Genomic DNA, 19,894 nt, shown 5'->3' with positions numbered 1-19,894 from the left:
GAGCCCTCGCTGCTATCACAACTTGACTCGTAACGAGGAGGGTTTGGGGTTATTTTCTCTCTTTATTTACCGAAAATCTAGGGGCAGTTGTTTTGTTTTGTTTTTAATGGAACTGATATCTCGTCCGTCCTTCTCTTCCTGAGTGTACAATCAGAAGGGAAATTATCTGGCCAAGCCTAACCGCTCAGGCTGGGAATTGTCCTGGAGGAAAGAGCTTCGCTGCCACTTTAAGGCATGGAGTAGGTTCTAGTGACCGAGGAGGGTTTTTCCCTGTTAAGTTTAGGTTTGTCAATGCCATTCAGGCGTTTTTGCTTCTGCCCCAACAAACAAAAACCAAAATGAAAACTAACAAAAAAAAATACAACTTAAAAGTGCACCAGATATACAAAGTTGGTTTTTTTTCTAATGCAAAATGCCCATAACTTTTTTTTCTTTAAGTATCTCTTTAACACCAAACAAACCGTATAACCAGCCTGCTGAAATGTTATCTTGTTTTTTGTGTATTTTCTCCTGTACGGTTTGAAGTAGCAGATATTTACAAGCTAACAACCATAAAAGAAAACAAGAGCAAAACCAACGAACAAAACTGCACAAGCAGTAAAAAGTTCGATAACTTGTGATGCTTTTCTTATTGATGAAACAAAACAACAACAGAGATCTATGATCGATGATCAACATGCTATAGTTAAACAAGAAAATGGTACAAAATAGAAATTATTACCATACATGTCCAGCATGCAGGATTAATATTTTTAATGCAGATTTTCGTATTTTTTCTATATAATCAAGCAGGCAATAAAACTGATGAGTTTTTTTTTCTTTCTTTCATTCTTTCTTTTCTTAGATTGAATGTCCCATCTGAGTCCTGTAACTTATTTCTCAAAGCAGGCAATATATGAAGAGTTTGCATATATTGTCCTTTTTATTTTTTCTCTTTTTCCAAGCAGGTAAATTGTGCATGAGATGGTGCTGTATATGTCCTCTCTCTTTCCAAGCAGGCAGTATGTTATAGATGGCTTGTTCATTGTCCTTTTTTATTATTATTCTTTTAAAGTCCATCTCGCTCTGCAAGCAAGCGATCTATAAAACGCTTCACTTGTCCTTTTCTCCTTTGCCTCTCTCTCTCTAACTTGCACACGAAAGTCAAAAAGTTGCACTTTACCTCTCCCATCCCCACCCCCAGCCTACTTTTCCCACAGCTACTCTAGAAGACTGGATGCTGAAAAAAAAAAAAAAATCAAGTCTATTTTTCTCTCCTCCTTTCTCTCTAGTCAAGCAGACGGATGGATGGAGTTGGGGGGTGGGGGGTTTTTGTTTGTTTTTTAATTATTTTTGTTAAGCACTCACATGAAGAACTCAGGGGAAGACGGGTTGTCACTGGTGGAGCCGGCCTCTCTGAAGCCGTTGCTGGCAAGTTTCTCACACTTGAGCTTGTAGGCATCTCTCTCTCTGGCGAGCCGGGTCACTTCTTGCTTGAGCTGTTCCACCTGCTGAATGAGCTGCGTCTTTTCGTTCTCCAGGTGGTGTTTCTGCTGGACACGTTTGTACCTGCAGGACTGGGCATAGCCCCTGTTCTTCAAGGTCCTCCTCTTCTGCTTGAGGCGGATCACCTCATCTTTGGTGAAGCCTCGGAGGTGCCTGTTGAGCTCCCTCACAGACATGGAGACCAGCTGGTCATCTGAGAACCGGTCCTCCACGCTGCTGGAGGGGGGATGCTGCTGGTGCGAGTTCTGGAGCTGCTGGGAGGAGCTGGAGGAGGTGGAGGGAGTGGGAGAGGCCTGGTGGTGATGATGGTGGTGATGGTGAGGGTGCCCGCTGCCGGCCAGGTCTTCGTGAGTGACTGCGGGGTACTGGTGGTGGTGTTGGTGATGGTGATGATGATGGTGGTGGTGGGCCCGGAAGCCCTCGAAGCCCTGCAGCTGCTGGGACACCTGGTGGGACCCAATGAGGGCTTCGACAGCGTCCTCTGGGGTGAGGTTCAGCGCCTCGGGGTTCATCTGCTGGTAGCTGTTGGCCATCCAGTACAGGTCCTCCAAGTGGGTCTTCTGCTCGGTGGGGCTGAAGCTGGGCGAGGAGGGCACGGAGCTGCAGGGGGTGCTGATGGGGGTGGACGAGACGGAGCCGGCCGGCTGCAGGCGGGTGCAGTGCCTGCCCGAGCGGTCGCTCCTGCCCAGGGGCTCCTTCTTCACGTCGAACTTCATCAAGTCGAAGTCGTTCACGTACTCCATGGCCAGCGGGCTAGTGGGCAGCTCGGCTCCGATGCTGAGCTCTCCGGCCATCGCTGTCTTGCGGGCACCTCTCCCGGCGGAGGGGGCTGGAGACTTCACCCCAGCGCGCAGTCTGGCCGAGGGCTGGCCGCGCTCTCCTATTCCAAACCAACTTTGGCTTTCAGCTCTCGCTTGCTTTCCTCTGCTCCCCCTCCTCCGCCGCCTCCTTCTCCGGGCTTCTGGGGCTTCTTCAGTCCGGAGCAACAAAGCCAAGGACGAGCCGGCCCCCGGGGCCGCCTGGCTGGCTCCTGGCTGTCGGTGTCAGCGATCGCCCCGCACCGCGGGCTGCGCCAGCTCCCGGCTCCGAGGCGCCCGGCCGCAAGGAGAAAGGAGCGGTAGCAGGAAGGGCAAAAGCAAAACAAAACAAAGATGCTGCCTTCGGCTCTGTGCAGGAAGAAGAAGGTCGGTGCGAACGCCCAGCCCGTGCCCCCGGCCGGGTTTTGTAAGTCCGGAGCCCCCTCCCCGCGGCAGCCGAGCCCGGAGCCTGCCGCAACTTTCCAGCCCGAGCGAGCGCCGGGGCAGCGCACGGGCTACCGGCGGCGGCGGGGCTCTGCACGGGAGTTTCGGTGGCTCTGGCAGCGCAGGCGAAGGGGAGGGAAAAGGGGGAGGAAGGAGGGGAAGGAGGAGGAAGGAAAAAAAAAAAAAAAAAAAAAGGAGGAGAAGGGGGACGAGCACAGCCCAGGTCTCTGCTGTAGCTGCCGCCGCCAGCGCTCGTTGTGCAGCTGTGATCACAGTGCAGCCCCCCTTGGCTTCTTATACGGCCGTGCCCGCCGAGAGCGCGGCGGGGGCCGGGGCCGGCGGCGGCCGCGCCAATGGCAGCGCGGCGGCGGGGCCGGGCGGGGCCGGGCCGCGCCGTGACAGCTCCGCAGCGCCAGCTGAGCGCCCGCCGCTCCCAGTCCGCACCTCCGGGCTCTCCCCGGCTCCCCCTCCAGCGCCCGCGCCTTCCCGGTTATTTATTTATTTAGCTGTTTGTTTATTAATTTATTTATTTCTCTCTGCTCCTCTCCTCCCGTCCTTTTCGGCCTCTGCAGCCCACAAAGGAGGGGGACTCGGGGGCATCCTGCCCGTCCCTTTGTTCTAAATATAACAAAGTGCCCCTTTTTGCCCGCTGCCATCCCGTAGTGGATCTCAAGGCAGGGAGCTTCCCCCCATGCCAGGCACACGTATCCACCCTTCCAACTTTATGTAAGCGGCCCCGGTGCGAACGTAGCGAGGGAAAAGCGGCCGCGAACGCGGAGCGGGTCCGGCCGGGAGCGAGCGCTGGGCTGCGGGAGGCGCCGAGGGGGATGAGCGGGGAGCCGGCAGCGAGGGAAGCACCGGCTCGACAGGGCTGTCAGCGCTTCGTGAACAACCGGGGAAACCCTCCCGGTTACGGGAAGCAAATCTCTCCCTAAAGTAAAGCAAAGGCATTGACACAGACAATTGCAAATATTAGGGAGAGAAGGGAGAAAATATAATTACATTTCGGTTCTGAGGGGACCGTGTTTGCTTTCCTCTGCTGTTCCCTGAGAGAGTGACTGCATGTAAAGGAGTATTCGGTTTGTAAGGTTTTTTCGGTTTCTTTTTTTTTTTTTTTTTTTTTTTTGTCCGGTAACAGGATTTTTTTTTTTTAACATTTTGTAACGATTAAGGGAGATTAGGGCTTCTTTTTACACCGCTCTCATGCTCAAACAGACAGAAAGTGCGACCCCAAGTGTCATTTTTTAGAATAACAGCGCATTTCACCGGGAGAAAACAGCCGGAAAAAGGGGACGGGCGAGCGGGACCGGAGCGATGCGGGAGCGAGACCGCCTCGGTCCCGGCCTGGCCACGCCGCTCCGGAGCTGCGCCTCCACCTCTGCCCCTCAGAACCCCCTGCACCCCCCTCCCATCCCGCTGTTTATTTAGCCAAAAGAACAAAAAAGTTCAGGATCTGTCTGCTTTCCTGAAAATTATAAGGAGGGAGCCGCATTTCTGGAGCCGGGACAACACTGAGGAGTCCCCAGCGGAGACCTCCCGGTGTGGGTCGGTCCCTGCGGGACCCCCGCCAGCCCGGACCCGCTGGTCCCGCTCCTCCGCATCTCCGCGGAGCCGGCCGCAGCCGCGCAGGGAGCCAGGGAGGCAAAAGTCGCTCAAAGTCCTCCCTCTACCCAAAAAGAAATTCCAGGGGGTTCCTCTGGCAGCCGGTTGGAGGAAAGAGGAGGAAAACAGGCAGGGAGATTTCACCCAAATCCTCTTTCGCAGTTCAGGCGCGCCGGGGTTTGATTTCGTGTGGCAGTGCCTTGCGTGCGTGTTTCCCCACGACATTTGGAGGGGACAGAACTCTCGCTCCATAGTCCCGGAGAGCGGCGGCTCCGGCGCTGCCCAGCTGCGCTCCCGGGAGCGAGCGATGCCTCCGCGCCCCGATCCCGCCCGAAGCGGGGCTGCGCTCCCGCAGCACGCACACCTCTCCCCGCAGGTCGCGCTGCTCCGAACGCGTGTGCGGCAGGACACGAGTGGAACGCACCCACGGGGCCGGGGCGCTCCCCTTGCCGCGCATCCCCCGCGGGCAGCGCGGCCCCGGCGGAGCGGGGAGCGCCGGGCTCCGCACGGCCACCGCGCTGCTGCCTTCCCATCCGTCCTAGTTTGGGAAATCGCCGTCTTTCCGCTGTTCACGAGCGGCCCCGAGGCGCAGCGAGGCGGGGAGTCCCGCCGTGCCCCTCGGCGGAGGGGTCCGGGCGAGGGGAGCGGCCAGCGGGGCAGGGGGAGCTCGGCGGTCCCCGTCCGGCCGCTGCCGCCTCCCCGGGGGCTTGGGGCTGCCGAGAGACTCCCGAGCGGGTCCGCTGGACTTGTGATTTCTGAGGTCCTGAAAGTTGTTTGGGGAGAGCTGTATTTTTACCTGCACGTTAAACGTTATCGTTGCCACTGAGAGGGAGAAAGGGGACATTGGAGAGAGCTTGGGAAGCCTGGATGCAGCCCTGCAAAATGTGCCATTAGATGGATAATACTTTTTCTTCTCATAATTACTGAGGTATATTCACAAGGTGGAGCTACTGAAAGGCGGAGGGAAGCATTTATCTCCCTGTCCATACACACTCTGTCCCTTTCCTTAATCTTTTAAGCTGTGAACTACAGATCGGTTTTCAGCGTCGGTCCTCGCAGTCACAAAATTTCGGGGCACTTCCTGGGTCCGTTTCTTTGCTCTTCCATGGGTCGCTCCCCTTTCAAAAATACATCCCACAAAACTTGCGGCGTTAAGCGGCTGACTAAAGTCAGAACCGCCTCGTACCCCGAATCCCCAGCTGCTCATTGTAGTTTTTATTTCAGCCACCAAAGGTTATTCTCGATAGGATTTATTTGTTAGGGGCGTTGCTCCTACGTGAATTTAAAATTATATTTACACATATTTTATTTTTTTTTAACAGGGATTGGGGAATAAATAGTGTTGCTGGAGAAGGATTTCTGGGCTGAACAGCCCAACGAGGCAGCTCCGAAGTGTTTCCCATCCGCGTGGCCGCGCAAGGGGAGGGAGCCCAGTGCACCCCGGCCCCCGCACCCTAAAAACCACCGCGGGGCAAAGCAGCGGCTGCCGGATCCTTCGGGAAGGATTCCCCGTCTCCTCCGCACCCGCGCAGGGGGAAGAAGAGGCGCCCACCTGCCCGGCCCCGCAGCTCGCCTCCCCGCCGAGCATTCCGGGCAATTTTTTTTTTAATTGCTACCTTCTTCCCGCATCCGAAAACCGCTAATCGAGCTGCTTAAATTTTTTCGTGCTTTCTATATTTTAAGATCCGGTTTTTCAAGGTTCGTTTCGAGGAAAAAATTACTTCTTCCCGCTCTCCCTTCACTTCCCCCTGCCTTCCGCAAACTCCTGGCCAAAATCGGGACGAGTTCAGAGAAAATGATTAATGTCATTTCTGATCAGCTCCGGCGGCACGTCCGCCCAGGGCAGGGCAGCAGGGGTCCTGGAGCCATTGAAATTTGAAATCTCTCCCTCAAAACTGCAACATACAACCCGTGTTTGTTCGGGCAGGGCTCTGCCTAAATCGGGTCAGTGGAAGGGAATTGTATTACGCTGGCATCCCAATCCCCGGTTCTTAGAAGAAGCAGGTATATGTACTCAGATGAAAATTATAGACGACTGTTGTGTATGTAATTTCCATGCTCGGTTCTCTAAGAAACGCTCCTCTGTTTTGGTAGCTGATTGCTACTTTTGCCCCAGAATTGGCTTTTTTATCCCGTAACATCAGCGGGATATGTTGACTGGAATGGGAGATTTGTTAAAAAACACAGACCCCAACCTAAATTACCCGTGGCTGGCAGCCGGCAATGATAGAGGAAAAGAGCATCACTTTCCTAATTCCTGCCTCCCCTCGCTTGATTTTTAATTTCCCAAACCGCAGGCAGACACGGTCCTGGCTGTCAGGATTTTTTTCCCCCGTGTAAGCAGCGAGGGACCTGGTTAATCATCTAGCGCAGATACATGTGCATGAGAAAGAAAAGTGTTGATGTTTGCTTGTTGGGGCTGATGGGAATGGCCCACGAATTTAGGATTAAATTACTACTGGTAATCATAAGGCTTTGTCTCCCTCTCGCTCTCCCTTTTCTGCGGGGATTGTCAAAGTAAAGCAGGCAACATTATTTGGACAAAGTCTGGAGAGCGGCTTTGCTGTATAAAACAAGCGATTGAACCCTCTTGGGTGAGCTGGGACCTCTGCAGATTTTAGCCCGAACCGGTTAAGAGCGGGGCAAATCCCAGTACTAACTCTAGACACGTTCTCACAGGTGGATCTGGGAGAAGGGAGCGGACCAACACTCCAGAAGGGTAGGTTTTTAGGCGGTAATTTTTCTTTCCCGAGGTTTTGCAGTGTCCAGCGTTAAATCCCCGCTGAGCAGCGATGCTCAGGGTGTGCGGGCGGCGGCTTTGGGGTTCGCTCGGTCTCGGGGGTCCTGAGCGCTCCCGGGCGGGTGTTGCTGTACGGGACAGGGGGGTTTGGAGGTGATGAACGCCCCACGATGAAGGCGGACCGAGAGCGGGGCTGTGTCGCTGCCCGACGGGTCCCCCCGGCCCTGGCAGACGAACACAGACCCCCAAACTCTGCGGCTCGGGGGGCTGATGCCGACGGAGGGGGAGCGGCGGCTCCTGATGGGGGATCCCGGTGGGCACCGCACCGCAGCACCTTGGGGTGATGCCCAGGCGAGGCTCCCGTCCCGGCGAGGTTCGGGGGATGCTGGAGCCGGGCAATGGGATTGTTTTCTTTTTGGAGGGGAGAACGGCCCCACGGTGCCCCCCGAGCTCGGGGTTAGCCCGGGACAGCGGCGCGGCCCGGGGGGACTGGAGGGGGCGGCTGCTGCTGCTGCTGTGCCTGAGCCCTGCCTTCTTGTGCAGGGAAAGGAACACAAGCCCTCCGTGGCACCCTCTGCAGTTGGCTCAGGGTCTCGCTGCACTCCGGGGTTGGGAGGGGGGCTTGAGAATGAGGGTGACTTCCAAACCAAATGGCATCATTTCAGCCTCCCCTACAAGGGTGCCTTCGGCAGGGAGGCAGGCAGAGAGCAGAAACATTCTGCTTCTCGTTATTTCTTTCAGCTTTAGCCCCATCACACCGTGAATGCATTGGTCCAAACTCGTTTTCAAGAGAATTTTTCTCTCTCACCATTTCCAAGCTCTGCAGTCTCATCCTAGCCTCCTTCTCCAATACATGTTCTTGTTATTATTCCTCTTTCCATCTCGGTGAAAATTGTTTCTAGCAGATACACCTGATCCAAAAGCACAAAATCCACCATGTGAGCCTTGCTAAGACCAGCTTTCCCCTTGTGCTTGGCTGAGTCCTGCTTCCCACTTGAACCGTGGCACGTTGAACTCATTATCTGAGCTCTTTTAGGAGCTTGTAGCCAATAAACAGCACCAAAACCTCTGAGTGATCAGAAGTTGCCTTTGGGGGCTAAAGTAGCCAGCAGAAGCTGAAAAACTGTAATAGCTGCAGCTGTATCTTGCAATACCATTTTGTGTCATTCAAAGGCTTTTCAAACACTTCAGAACTTGGACCACATCTTATTAGAGAAAAAACTCTTTCCTGCTTATCTTCTTCTCCTAGGACTTCAGATGTCTGGGTGCACAGATGTCTGGGTGGAAAAGGTGGTCTTTCCAAGGGGTTTTAGGCCTCCTGGAAGAGATATAGATAAGGGAGCTGTCAGAGAGACAGGGAAGGTGTCCTGGACCCCAATGTCACAAAGTTACGAGAAACCAGGGAATCTTCCAGAAAAGGTCAACATCCCCTTCTGGCCATAGTCTGCTGCCTGTTTTCTCAAGGAGCTCAGTGGGAGACTTTCTTGATGATCAGATCTTTAGCAGCCAGGAAGGAAGTTCTTGCCTCAGTTGTGCCTGAAAAAACCCAGGACCATGGAAGCATTTTTTCAGAAAGACAGTGTTGCTGCAGGCTCAATGTCCATGGCAGCAGAAATGCTGCTCCCAGCAGGGCTGGGTGCATCCCTGGGCCCTTGCAGGATCAGGGGGATGCTATTACAGCTCAGGAGTCCACAGGCATGCTCTGACACCCACTCGGACCTCTACCCTTTCATTCAGACTGATTTGGAATTCCTTTTCATTGCACAAAGTCCTGGATCAAAAAAACTGCTTATATAGAGAAATTTCTGGAATTCCCTTTCCAGCATTTGCTGCATAAGGATTTAAATATAATCATAAAGCCTATGCTGTATATTCTTTTTGCTCTTTCCACCTTTAGCGCCCATTAGGGATTTGGTTTTGCTTCTGTTTTGACAGCCCCTGTATATATGTATTTGTAGTTGTTCCGTACTGTTTCCTGATTTAATATCAGTGCAGTTACAGGAGAAGGATGCACCGTTAGCATTTTTTGCTCAAAGTATTTTTCAAGCTCCTTTTTGATGTACTGGTCAGGTTTGCAGCTTCTGTGCTGGTGTTGATCAGAAGAGGAAGGATGGGGTTTGTTGTGCCCTCTGGGAATGCAGCTCTCTATTCACCTAAGGAATTCAGCTATCTTCCTTCTCTAGCCCCTCCATACAGATCCAGGTGCAGGAGAAAAGTGAGGAAGTATTTAGGAGAAGCCTGTGATGCTGTTTAATTAAAGTTTTTTTGTGCTTTTCTGAGAAGTAAAGATGAGCCAAACTGGAAACAAGGTGGCTTCTGCAAGCCTCCCCCTTTCTCCCCAAATATTTCTAAGTCCTATATATGTGAAGGGAAATGAAGAGACACAAAGAAATGGAACAATTCTGGGGAAATGCTTCTGTTTGCTTTCCCTGTTAGTGTGAGGAACACTTATTCAGCTGTTACAAAGACAGGAGAGAATAAAAGGCTCCTGATCTTTGTTTCTTTTATATATAAGCAGATCCACAGCCTTGAATAGCACCAGACTGATGATTTAAAATCAGACTCAAAGTGTAAATTCTGCTCCATTTGCCCAAAAAAGATATTTGGCTCATGGCGCAACTTGTCCTTTTGTCTTTAGGGAAATAAAACTGAATTTTAGCCTGCATGTCTGTGGTTGCTGAGTGCCACAAACACCTCTCAGCTTAAATCTCTCTACATCTCCAGACCCTAGAAAAGCTGGAGATGTTTCCCATCACTGCCCACTACTGGGATCCTAAGGAGGATCTGAGAGGGGTGGATCTGACACGACTGGGCCAGGACATGGGGAGGGCTGGTGGAGCTGACTGCTGCCCTGGGACAGGCTGCAGCTGCTCTGGAACTATTTCTTTACTTCCAGAGCTCCTCTGCAGAATGGTGAAATGAGTTTGTGCAGGAGAGCTGACAGCCCAGCAGAGCTGCAAATTCTCACCCTCTGCTTCCCAGGCTGGATATTCTGCAGCCAAGTCAGCCATGGATCACCCTGGGATCCCAGGAACAGGGACTGCATCCCCCGGGCTGGGAGAGGGATACAGGAGAGCGCAGCAAGGAGAGGGCAGTGCCAGGTGAGCACAGGCTGCTGCCAGAATGAAGCTGGTCAGGGAAGGTTCCTTCACTTCTGTGTCTATTTTAATGGCAATCTGAAGGGGCATTTCAGCTTTGCTGTACCAAGGGAGATTTTTTCCTACTGGTTTTCCTCTAGCAGGATCAATTCCTCATATGTTAGTGGAGAAAAAAATCCAGCCTGTGCCCTGCTCCTGCAGCAATCAGTAAACGCCACTGTACAGCAGGTTCAGTTATCCCTCTTTGGGCAAACAGTAACACAGGCATTCATTAGGTTTTTAAAATACATATATTAATACCCAACATGGCTGAAAAGGTAGGAAAAAATATTGCCTAATATCTGTGAACCAATCTCCACATACAGAACTGATCACTACTTTGTACATTTTCTGAGCATTGTGAAAAAAGGAGATTAGAGTCTCCTGGACAGCCATCTCTAAGATTCTCCAGGCTTTCAGTGTGAGTGCCCTGTTTATCTTCAGCACTAACTCTGTATCTGCAGGGGCTTTAATAAGTGTGTTTTCATCCTTCACACATCCAGATAAAGAGCTTCACCCCTTAAAGCTGTGATTACACCTCAGCAACCTCTCTCTTGGCAATGTATGTGTAGTTTCTGTTTTGTGTTGTTTTTCTGGCTTGAATTAACACATGTTTCAAGTCTCTAATGTACTTCTTTAATAACTGACTTCTATAAAAAAAGAAGATGGAGAATTTCATCCAAGAATTCCCAGCTGGAGACATCTGTTCAGCAAGTCACCTGATGAACAGCTCTAACCAGCCAAGTGTGAGTTATTTTTATTGGTTCGGTGTTTTAAAAATAGAATTTTTTTTTTCTTTTAATTGATACCTTTCTAGTGGATTCCTTCACTGGTCTACATGGATTTGGATTTATTTCTCCTGAAGGACTAGTACAGCCCAAACTGAGTGATCCATTCCAAAACCGAGCTGACTGGCCGAAACCAGTAGGAACCAGTTAAATGCTTGAAATGAGGGTTTCCACTAGGGTAATCAAGTTTCCCAAGAGGTGATGGATTTGATGTATAGCCTGTCATGATGAGTTGCAGGCACTCAGCACCTCTGAAAATCAGGCCATAGCAGCTTTCAGCAAATCTAAAGAGACGGGGTGTGCACGCGCGAGCCGGAGCGAGCTGCAGGGAGGACACACGTCTTCATTGATCTCGAAAGGCAGGTTGAACTGTTCTGGTTTGAATCACATGATTTGTCGTGTTATTTAGCAGCTGTTAAGCTTAGGTGAGCTTGCAGGATCCTGCCTGTCCACACTCTGATCCCCTCTCTGTTTCTCAGTGCTGCTGCCCCGCTCCTCTGCGAGAGGGTGAGTCCCAGGGCTCCTCTTGCAGCACTCCCTGAGGTGCTGTGCATCCTCCTGGTCACTCCTCCCAGCACCCAGCATCCCAAAGGTGCTTTCCAGAGGGTGGGGCTGATTTGTTTGATTTTCCACTCCTCGGTGTTTTATCTGGGAACACTTCTGAGGTTCTTGGACTTTGCCTTGATTTGAAGCCTTGTTTGGAGCAGGACCCCAGGCTGACATGGGAAGGGTGACCCAAGAGACGACAGAAAAGGAGGTGTAGAAGGGCAAAGGGGGTGAAGACAGGAATGTGGGTGCACCTTGTGCTGGGTGCTGTGCACCCTCCTGCTGTCCATGCAGGCAGCAGGAAGCTCTCAACCAGCCTGCAAGCAGCTTGGTGCATTGGCCATTGGCCATTCCTGGCCTAAGCCACTCACCCTCCTTGAACTGGGAGAAACTGGAGCTCTGAACTCTTCTGCACACCCCAGCTGAGGGCATTCAGTGGGTGGAGAGCACCAAGAGCCACTGCTTGCCTGCACTATCCAGTGGGTACCTGGGCACCCCTCTCCTGTGAACCATGGGAAGGGCTGAAGGCTCTCCAAGGACAGTTAAAGGGGGGGAGCAGCAGTTCAGTCCCTCAGGCCTTTCTACACTTCACCCTGATTAATCATTTGCTGTTGGAGGCAAGTGGGACATCATAGGCGGAGAACACACTAATATTTTCCCTTTTTTTCTTCCCTTTGGAATAGCTTGAATTAATAACTTTATATATTTCAAAAGAAAGAGAGGCTTTTCTCACTTGAGAAAAAAAGAAGAGATTTTTCTGAAAGCTGTATTTTAATTGAGGCAGGCTCAGGAGAGGGGAGTCTGAGGAAAGAATTGCTGTCATGGAATTAACTTTATGAAAGAAAAGCAAATCTCCACCCTGTTTAAACATGGGGAAAACATCACAGAGCATCCTGCTGCACCAAATGGTAAACATGTCCATGTATTATATCACTTATGGCTTCCTTAAGAGTTTTATGATGCTGTTCTCAATTACTGTGTTTGCATTTGTAATTAGAGTGCAGAACACATTGTGAAGGCAAATTATAGAGCTAACTTGTCCTTTCAAAATAACCCATTTGCTCAGTGTGCTCCCAGAAGCATCTCTTTATTCAAGGGACTCCAGTGAAGGAGCAACCTCCTCTGCTGAGGGTGTTGGAATACACACTTGCTGCAGGGAAGGGAGAGGAGAAACACACTTTTGCCCCAGGGTTTTGCTGTGCTTGGGCCTGACCTTCAAACCACTGAAACTCCTGTTGGTTCCTTTAAGCTCAGCCCTCCACAAGTTGGGGCAATTAATGGAACTGGGGGGGTGGTGAGGGAGAAGAATCAGGTTTTCTTGCTCTGCCACTAATTTCCTCTCTGGCCTTGGTCATGCCATTTGACCTCTTTAATTAAGTAGAGTTACTGGCCAAAACTACCTCGTGAAAGTGCTAAAAATCTCCTGTGCAAGAGCTGGGATATTATGCTCAGTCACCAAACATCCAAATAAAGGTGAATATCCAGAGCTGCAGTGCTTCTCTCCTTTGCAGGAAGGTGATTTTGGCAGCAGCTCCTTGGAGCTGATGCTTTGTGTGCATCCAGCCTCTCCAGGTGAGAGTGAGCCCTCACAGCTCGCAGAGGGGCTCAGTCTGTTCAGGAATGAGGGTGAACCCCTGCTCCATGTCAGGTGTCCCTAAATAATCCCAGAGCAGGGTGTCTCTGCCCAGCTCTGCTCCGTGCCCCGTGGTGCCACAGAGCAGCTCCTGCCCAGCTGCCCTCGTGCTTTCCTCTGGCTGCTGAGCATCAGGAGCAGAGATCTGATCTTGCTCTAAGGCAGGTCGATTCTGTACAGAGCAGACTGGAGTCTGGGCCAGCTGTGCACTTTGCCTTTGAATTCAGCTGGGAAAAAACCTGCATCCAAGTCTGAACTTGGGTGAAATAATGATCTGGTTAAAGTGGGAAGGAAGCAAAGTCTCACAATTACTACTGTGCTGTGTTTGCAGACAATCCTTGTATTTATTGTGTTTGTCTATTTGTTTGTTTGTTTTGCAAAGCCTACACTAAGCAGGAGGACTTGACTTTCAATGGATTTATCTGCAAGCAACACTTTTCTCTTCTGTATCTGAGTTGAGAGGGCACAGAAAAGGGTCCTGCAACATGTAGCTCTCCCATAAGTATATCCTCCCCATTCCTGGCCATGAGGAGTTACTTGGCTTTGCTCTCCAGCCATGGTTTTGGAAAAGTCTAAGCTCAGTCCTTGGCCTTTGCCTAGCACACTGCCCACCACTGTCACTTGTATGTGCACCAAGGCTCCATGAAACCAGGCCAAAATCGTGTTTGGAGTACAAGAAAATGCAAAGAAACCCCAAAACATTGCACTATGAGATTACTACAGTCCTCTTTTCCCCTTTCCTTTTCTTCACTTTTTCCCACTATGAAGAAATTTGTCCAACTTTTACTCCCCCACAGGTAACTCCCCATTTAATTTCCAATGCAGCTGAGTTAGAAGTTCACCACAACACCAGCTCTGCCCTTGCCAATGCTCAGTTATTAATTCAATTCTTAGTATCTCTTGCATGGGTCAGGAAGGTTGATTCCTTGGCCCCAACTTTCTGTCAGGTGCTCGTTCCTTCTGAGCAAAGGTTAGGTCACCTTCTGATGATTCATTGAAAAAACTGGTTTTATTACTTTCCCTGAGCATGGGAGAGTTTCTTCAAAGAAGGAAGCTGCAGCCTATGGGATGACCATCCCAAAAAGAATGACTGCCAAAGGGTTTTGGTTAGGGGTTCAGCTTAGTAATTACCATCATATTGGTTGTTTAATGTCATTAAATCCAAGAGAGTTCCTAGAGGAACGAGTTCGAACTTTAGGAATTGTGTGATTATTTGTGAACTTGTTTAGGAAAGGAATTTTCTGCTGTTGATATGAGAGAAGAAATTCCAGTGTGGTGTTTTGCGGTGCCAGATGCACTCCAGTTTCCATACCCATGTGTTTAAAATACGGCCCAGGTTCACTGAGCAATGCCAAAACACGTTTGCAGGGCAGACCAGGGACTGTGATACAGCTGCAAAGCGGGCAGGCTCAGTTTTACTGGGGGGACAAAAGAGAGAAGGGCGTTTGTCAGCTGAAGGATCCCATTTGCGAAACACCTACTGTTGTTTGGATAGCTGGGATTTAAAATATGTCTGTCATCACCCTGTCTTTGTGGCCAGTAGTGCTGTTTGCTTTGCCCACGGCCGCGCTGCTCCGGCGGCTGAGCCAGACGGGTGCCTTGCCCTGCTGGTCCCAGCCAGGGGAGCCCTGCCTGCAGCACCTTGCTGCCAGGCTTGCTTTGCCCACGGCCGCGCTGCTCCGGTGCCTGAGCCAGACGGGCGTCTTTGCCCTGCTGGTCCCAGCCAGGGGAGCCCTGCCTGCAGCACCTTGCTGCCAGGGAGCCCTGCAGGCTGCCAGCACCCCGGTGCCACCAAGGGCAAATCCAGAAAAAAAAGAAAAAAAGGTTTAAGGTATGAGTTGCAAATTTCAGCTTTCTGTGGTTCTCTTTTTTGATGAAAGCCTATTTTAGCAGTTGAAGGAGGAAAATGCTCTCCATCTAACACATGGAAGACTTTTTCTTTAATGAATGCCCTTCAAAACCAGAGAACTTTACCTGCCTTATGAAATTGCATCAATATTTCAAGAAATAGCACAGTGGAAAATTCATATTCATGTTAGATGTCATCATGGGAATTTGCAGCACCTACAGGGGAGTACCATGTTTTCTGACAGTGCTTACGACAGGGGCAGAAGATAAGCTGTAAAAAATAAATTAAAATCTCTTTACTTGGTGAAATCCTTGTAGTTTGTGCTATTTTGAACCTGTCAGCTGCTTAAGTAACAGCTTGTCAGTGCTCATGGCCTGGCTGAGCACGAGACCTGGTAGCATGGCTGCAGATTGTCAGGAGCTGAGTGATCTCCTGGGTTGTGATTTATGACTCCACGAACAATGACAAGCAAGGAGAAAAGGCCCTGGCAATTTCAGAAGCAGTTGTGGAAACAATTAGATCACTTTTTTATTAGGTCTTTTATAGAACTCTTCCTTTTAAAAATTAGTTCCTTGATGAGTGCATTTTTCATGCACTCAGGTGCTTTGTCCTGTTTTTCTGTTGAGGGAAAATCCTGGGCTTTCCTTTGGAAACACTCCTGAGCCATGTCTTTAACTTCCCAGGGGTGCACAGGACATCCCTGAGCTCACCCACAAGTCCTGGTCCATCTGCAGTCAAAGCCCTCTGTGAAGAACAATTCCTGCAGAAATTGCACTGATTTCTGTACCATCCTCTCATTCCTGGTCGCTCGCATCCTTCTGCTGACCTGTTCTCCTGCTCTCCTCTACATCTTAACCTGTTCTTCTCTACAGCTTGTGGGAAGCTTCTGTCAAATCGCACTGGAATAGGCAAATAATACTGATAAAGAAAACTTGGACCAGAATTTTTAGAAGTGCTGTGGTTTGGGCTTCTTTTACCATTTTTAGGGTTCTTTTACCCTTCTCCTTTCCAACAGCAGAGTCATTTAGTTGTCATTATATTTCCACTTCTAATTTCTTCAGCAGTTGCTTGCCCAGGGAGCAGAGCAGTATCAGGTCTCATCTCTTTCTAAGGAGCCAGTGGTATTTCTCTAGAATTGCCCAGAGTTCTACTATCCAACCTCTTGAGCTTGGAACAGGAGTTTACTACTGGGCTAGTGAGATTATGTCTCACTAGATAACATATCTGGAAAGATATGTTTAATCAAATTCTCTCCCACACGTTGTTTGCTTTCTTGGAATTTGGCAGTCAGTGTCTCATTTAGTTCTACCATGATAATACAGTCACAACATCATCATTTTGGAATTTTCTTACAGAGAAAGCGGCTCCAAAAGTGGTCAGATCCACTCAGCTTCCCAGGAACTTCCCAGAAGCCAAGGGATCCCTGCACAGATTCAGCTTCCTGGGATGGATTTGAGTTATTTTGACCATGGTTAAGTCCAATATAATGGGAATTTCTGCTATGAAAAATAATGAAATACAAACCTGGATAGTGAGCTCTTGCTATAGACAGTCTCATTTCCCTCATTCCCCTTCTTTTAAGAAGTAGGGAGGTCTTGGGATTCCTCCAGCACTGTGTATTGACAGATGAGGCAGAGAGTTGTGCTCCACCATATTCTGTACCCCAAAGAGCACAAAACTTACTCTCAGCTTCGAGTTTTATAATTCCATTTCAAAACCCACTTCTCTTGTGCTATGCCCCAGCAAAAATCCTTTTCATTGCCATTAAAAAGGCAACTGAGATGCCCATTATTTTATTTTTCTTTTAGTGTTTGTACAGAACTCAGCAAATAAAAATGGGTCCCAGATAAAAGGTGTGTCCTTTCTAGTAAAGCACAAAAAAATCTTAATCTTTGGTCCAGAAGCAGTAGATTGCCACAAACAGTCGGCAGCTAAAATCATTAATCTTTGCTGCTTGCCCAACTGGTACTAGTAGTAAAGAAGATAATACACTAGCAGAATCAGTGACCCACTACAAATTGGTCTTGAAAGGTCCACCAGCCTAAATAGACTTTTGCTGATCCAACACTTGTTAGGAATCCCAACAAAGAGACTATTGGCTCATCTGATGAGCCGCTCACTATTGGGCCTTTTGCAATGGCTGGTGATGGATGACCATACCCTCTTTGAGGGGGAAGATGCAGCTCCTGGTATGGGGCCTTTTCTCATCTTAAATTTGTACTCAATAAATCACAGGTGCAGAAGAGACAGCATCAGTTTCATTACACCTACATGCTCCAGTATCAATCATGCCAACACAACGGGCTGCGTACAGTTCATTTCGGGAGGCTCTTTCTGTTCCAATACCATTTCCATTCCGTTGTGCTTTAGCATTCCTAAAGTGTTGAACCTCTGCAGTGAAACACCGGGGAGAAGGATGGGATGTGCTGTAATTGCACTCTTTCCACACCAGACAGGGCTTAGCTCACGGCATTCACTTTATGGTACCCTGCTATTGTTTAAGGTGAAGTGCTAAATAGTTTGGTAAAGATTCGGTGGTCATCACACACCTCTTTAGTTCTTAACCTCGTTTTTTCTTTTGCTCCTTAGCACAGAGCTTCAGGCAGAGCTGCAGAAATTGCCCTGGAGAGGTCCCCTTACTGTGATTATAATATCATTTTCCTGTCTGGTTTATGATATTCTTTAGATGATGCTATAATCCCGTACTTACTCTCACCTAAACCTAATTGTAACAAAGAAACAATTTCAGGCAACTTCTTCAGTGTTTTCTCATTTAAAAGAGTTTCTGCCATGTCCTCTCTGGCTGGTAAATACCCTGGGACCTTTGCAAGGTATGTCCATTAGGATTCACAATTCATAAATCTATTGCAGAGCTCCCACATTGTTATGTTAATTCCAAAGTCAGCAGTTAAAATACACTTAAATTGAAGGAGGCTTTAGAGCTCTCAGACTTGATATTTAATGTACATAATCAAATACTTTCATGGCATGAAATGCATTTCTAGCACTCATCATAAAAACTATGAACTGTGTTTTTCAAGTATGATAAAAGGTAACAGATTATTCCCCACGTGTGTCCAAAATCCATTTTGCCATCTTTATACAGGCAGAGTAATTTCTTAGTGACCAATTACACTCTGATTTGCATAGGAACAACTATGTTTCATGCAATTAAGTTATCACAAAGTCCTGTCATTCTGCAGCACTCTGTTAATCTTTAACTCAACGAAAAGCCATGTCAGCAGAGCACCAACACAGAAAAGATGGGTGTTCAAAGGAACTGCAATAGGAGCACATTCAGAACTGTCAGACAGAACAAGCTTTTCAAAAGGACACTTCCATTCAGTTTAAACCTACAAGGGTGTTGGGCTGACACCTCCATTTATTTGCTGTAGGGCTATAAGGAGAGAAAAAGAGAGACTTTCAGTCTTATTAAGGCAGTATTTGGAATAAAAAAAAAAAGGTATTGTTTTCCTCTGCTCCTTTTACTCCATCTCAGAGCAGATCATGAAGCAGGGACAGTACTATTGTGAGACAAGAAAATATTGGTTCTAATGTGCATCAAAAAGACTTGATTTTCTGTGAACCAGCCACCAAAATCTAGTAATTTCTTTATTTTTTACAATTTGTAGGCAGACATAAAAGACACATATTTTAAAAATATATTTAGGAGTACAGAAGTCCCAGGAAATAGCATCTTTCTGCCACATCTTTTGTGGCTGTCAGGTTTAAGAGTTAGTCCACCACTATGATTCAGAGATTTTTACGGTCAGTACCTACAGCATGTTCAGTTCTACACAATAAAAATGGTGATTGAACTTTGCGAGGACATTTGAGGACACAACATGATTTTGTTTGTGACAGATCCTTAGCTGGTACAAACTGGCACAGGGCCACCATAACCAGCAGAGAGAGCCCAGCTGCATCTGTAACCCCAGCTACTCTCCAATACTGGGCACTCAGTGATATTGGAATATGTGAATATTTGCAGGTAAAAGTTTGCAGGTTGGTTGTTTCTACATGATTGCCAAACTCCCATAATCACAGTCCAAGCAGGCTCTTCCTGCTAACATTTACATCATTTTCATTGACAGCTGGCACTTGTCTACTTACTTCTCATGTTTTGTCCCAGAGTTCTTTACTTCTGTGAATATATCTATTATCCGATGTTCATTTCAGCCAGTTAAATTTGCAGAAAATTATTCTCTTTCAGGGTAGCATCTCAATTTTTATATTTTTCATTTTTCATCTCAATTAAAAATAAACCATGCTGTGAGTTCCCTCTTTAGTTCTTTTTTCATGCCAACAACTCTGTGCATTTTGTCACCTATATACTAATAAGAAGGTCTTTCTAATGTATATGAACACATATATCCCAGTAGCTTGCTTTTAGGGCTACTGCCCAAAAAAATTTTCTTGTCTTTCATTTGCACTGTGCTGCAAAACATGGGTTTTACACCAAAGAAACTGTAAAGAACTCTTTGTCATCTTCATTCTGGCCTTAATCTAATAATGAATATTAATAGCACTTGTAAGGTGAGATACAGATTAAAAATATTAAAATAAAACTTGGATATTTTCAAAGGTTACATGCTGGGTAACATTTCTGGCAGTGCCAAAGGGCCAGATTTGTTTGTGCAATTTTAGAAGTGACTTCTGCTCCTAATTTTCAAGGTGTCTAAATCTTTCCAAAAGTACAAATAGGTGTTTTATGTGAGGTTCAAAAGCACCTTCATCATCATCACTGTGAAATAAAATCAAGATGCTTTTGCTAATCCCATCAGAAATTTGTTTGCACTGTTACTGTCTCTATCTAAATAATTCCCAAAAAAGGGACTTTGCAGTTTAGATTGGGCATTGCATCATCCCTCGG

General features: G+C 48.3%; 1 protein-coding gene across 1 annotated transcript; it reads right to left on the bottom strand.

Annotated features, from left to right (window-relative positions):
* Positions 1-1,298: 1,298 nt before the first annotated feature.
* On the bottom strand, positions 1,299-2,914 carry MAFB (MAF bZIP transcription factor B). The gene has a single exon (XM_039728192.1). The coding sequence runs from the start codon at positions 2,277-2,279 to the stop codon at positions 1,344-1,346; it is 936 nt and encodes a 311-aa protein (XP_039584126.1). The 5' UTR covers positions 2,280-2,914; the 3' UTR covers positions 1,299-1,343.
* Between the last annotated feature and the right edge of the window lie 16,980 nt (positions 2,915-19,894).

Source organism: Passer montanus, unplaced genomic scaffold (genome assembly GCF_014805655.1).
Source record: "Passer montanus isolate IOZ18808 unplaced genomic scaffold, ASM1480565v1 scaffold64, whole genome shotgun sequence".
NCBI classification, from domain to species: Eukaryota; Metazoa; Chordata; class Aves; order Passeriformes; family Passeridae; genus Passer; species Passer montanus.
Note: the sequence above shows the minus strand (reverse complement) of the source record. Positions and strands in the feature narration are given on the sequence as shown.

Coding starts and splice junctions, on each gene's coding strand:
- MAFB (XM_039728192.1), bottom strand. CDS start 2,279: ATGGCCGGAGAGCTCAGCATCGGAGCCGAGCTGCCCACTAGCCCGCTG.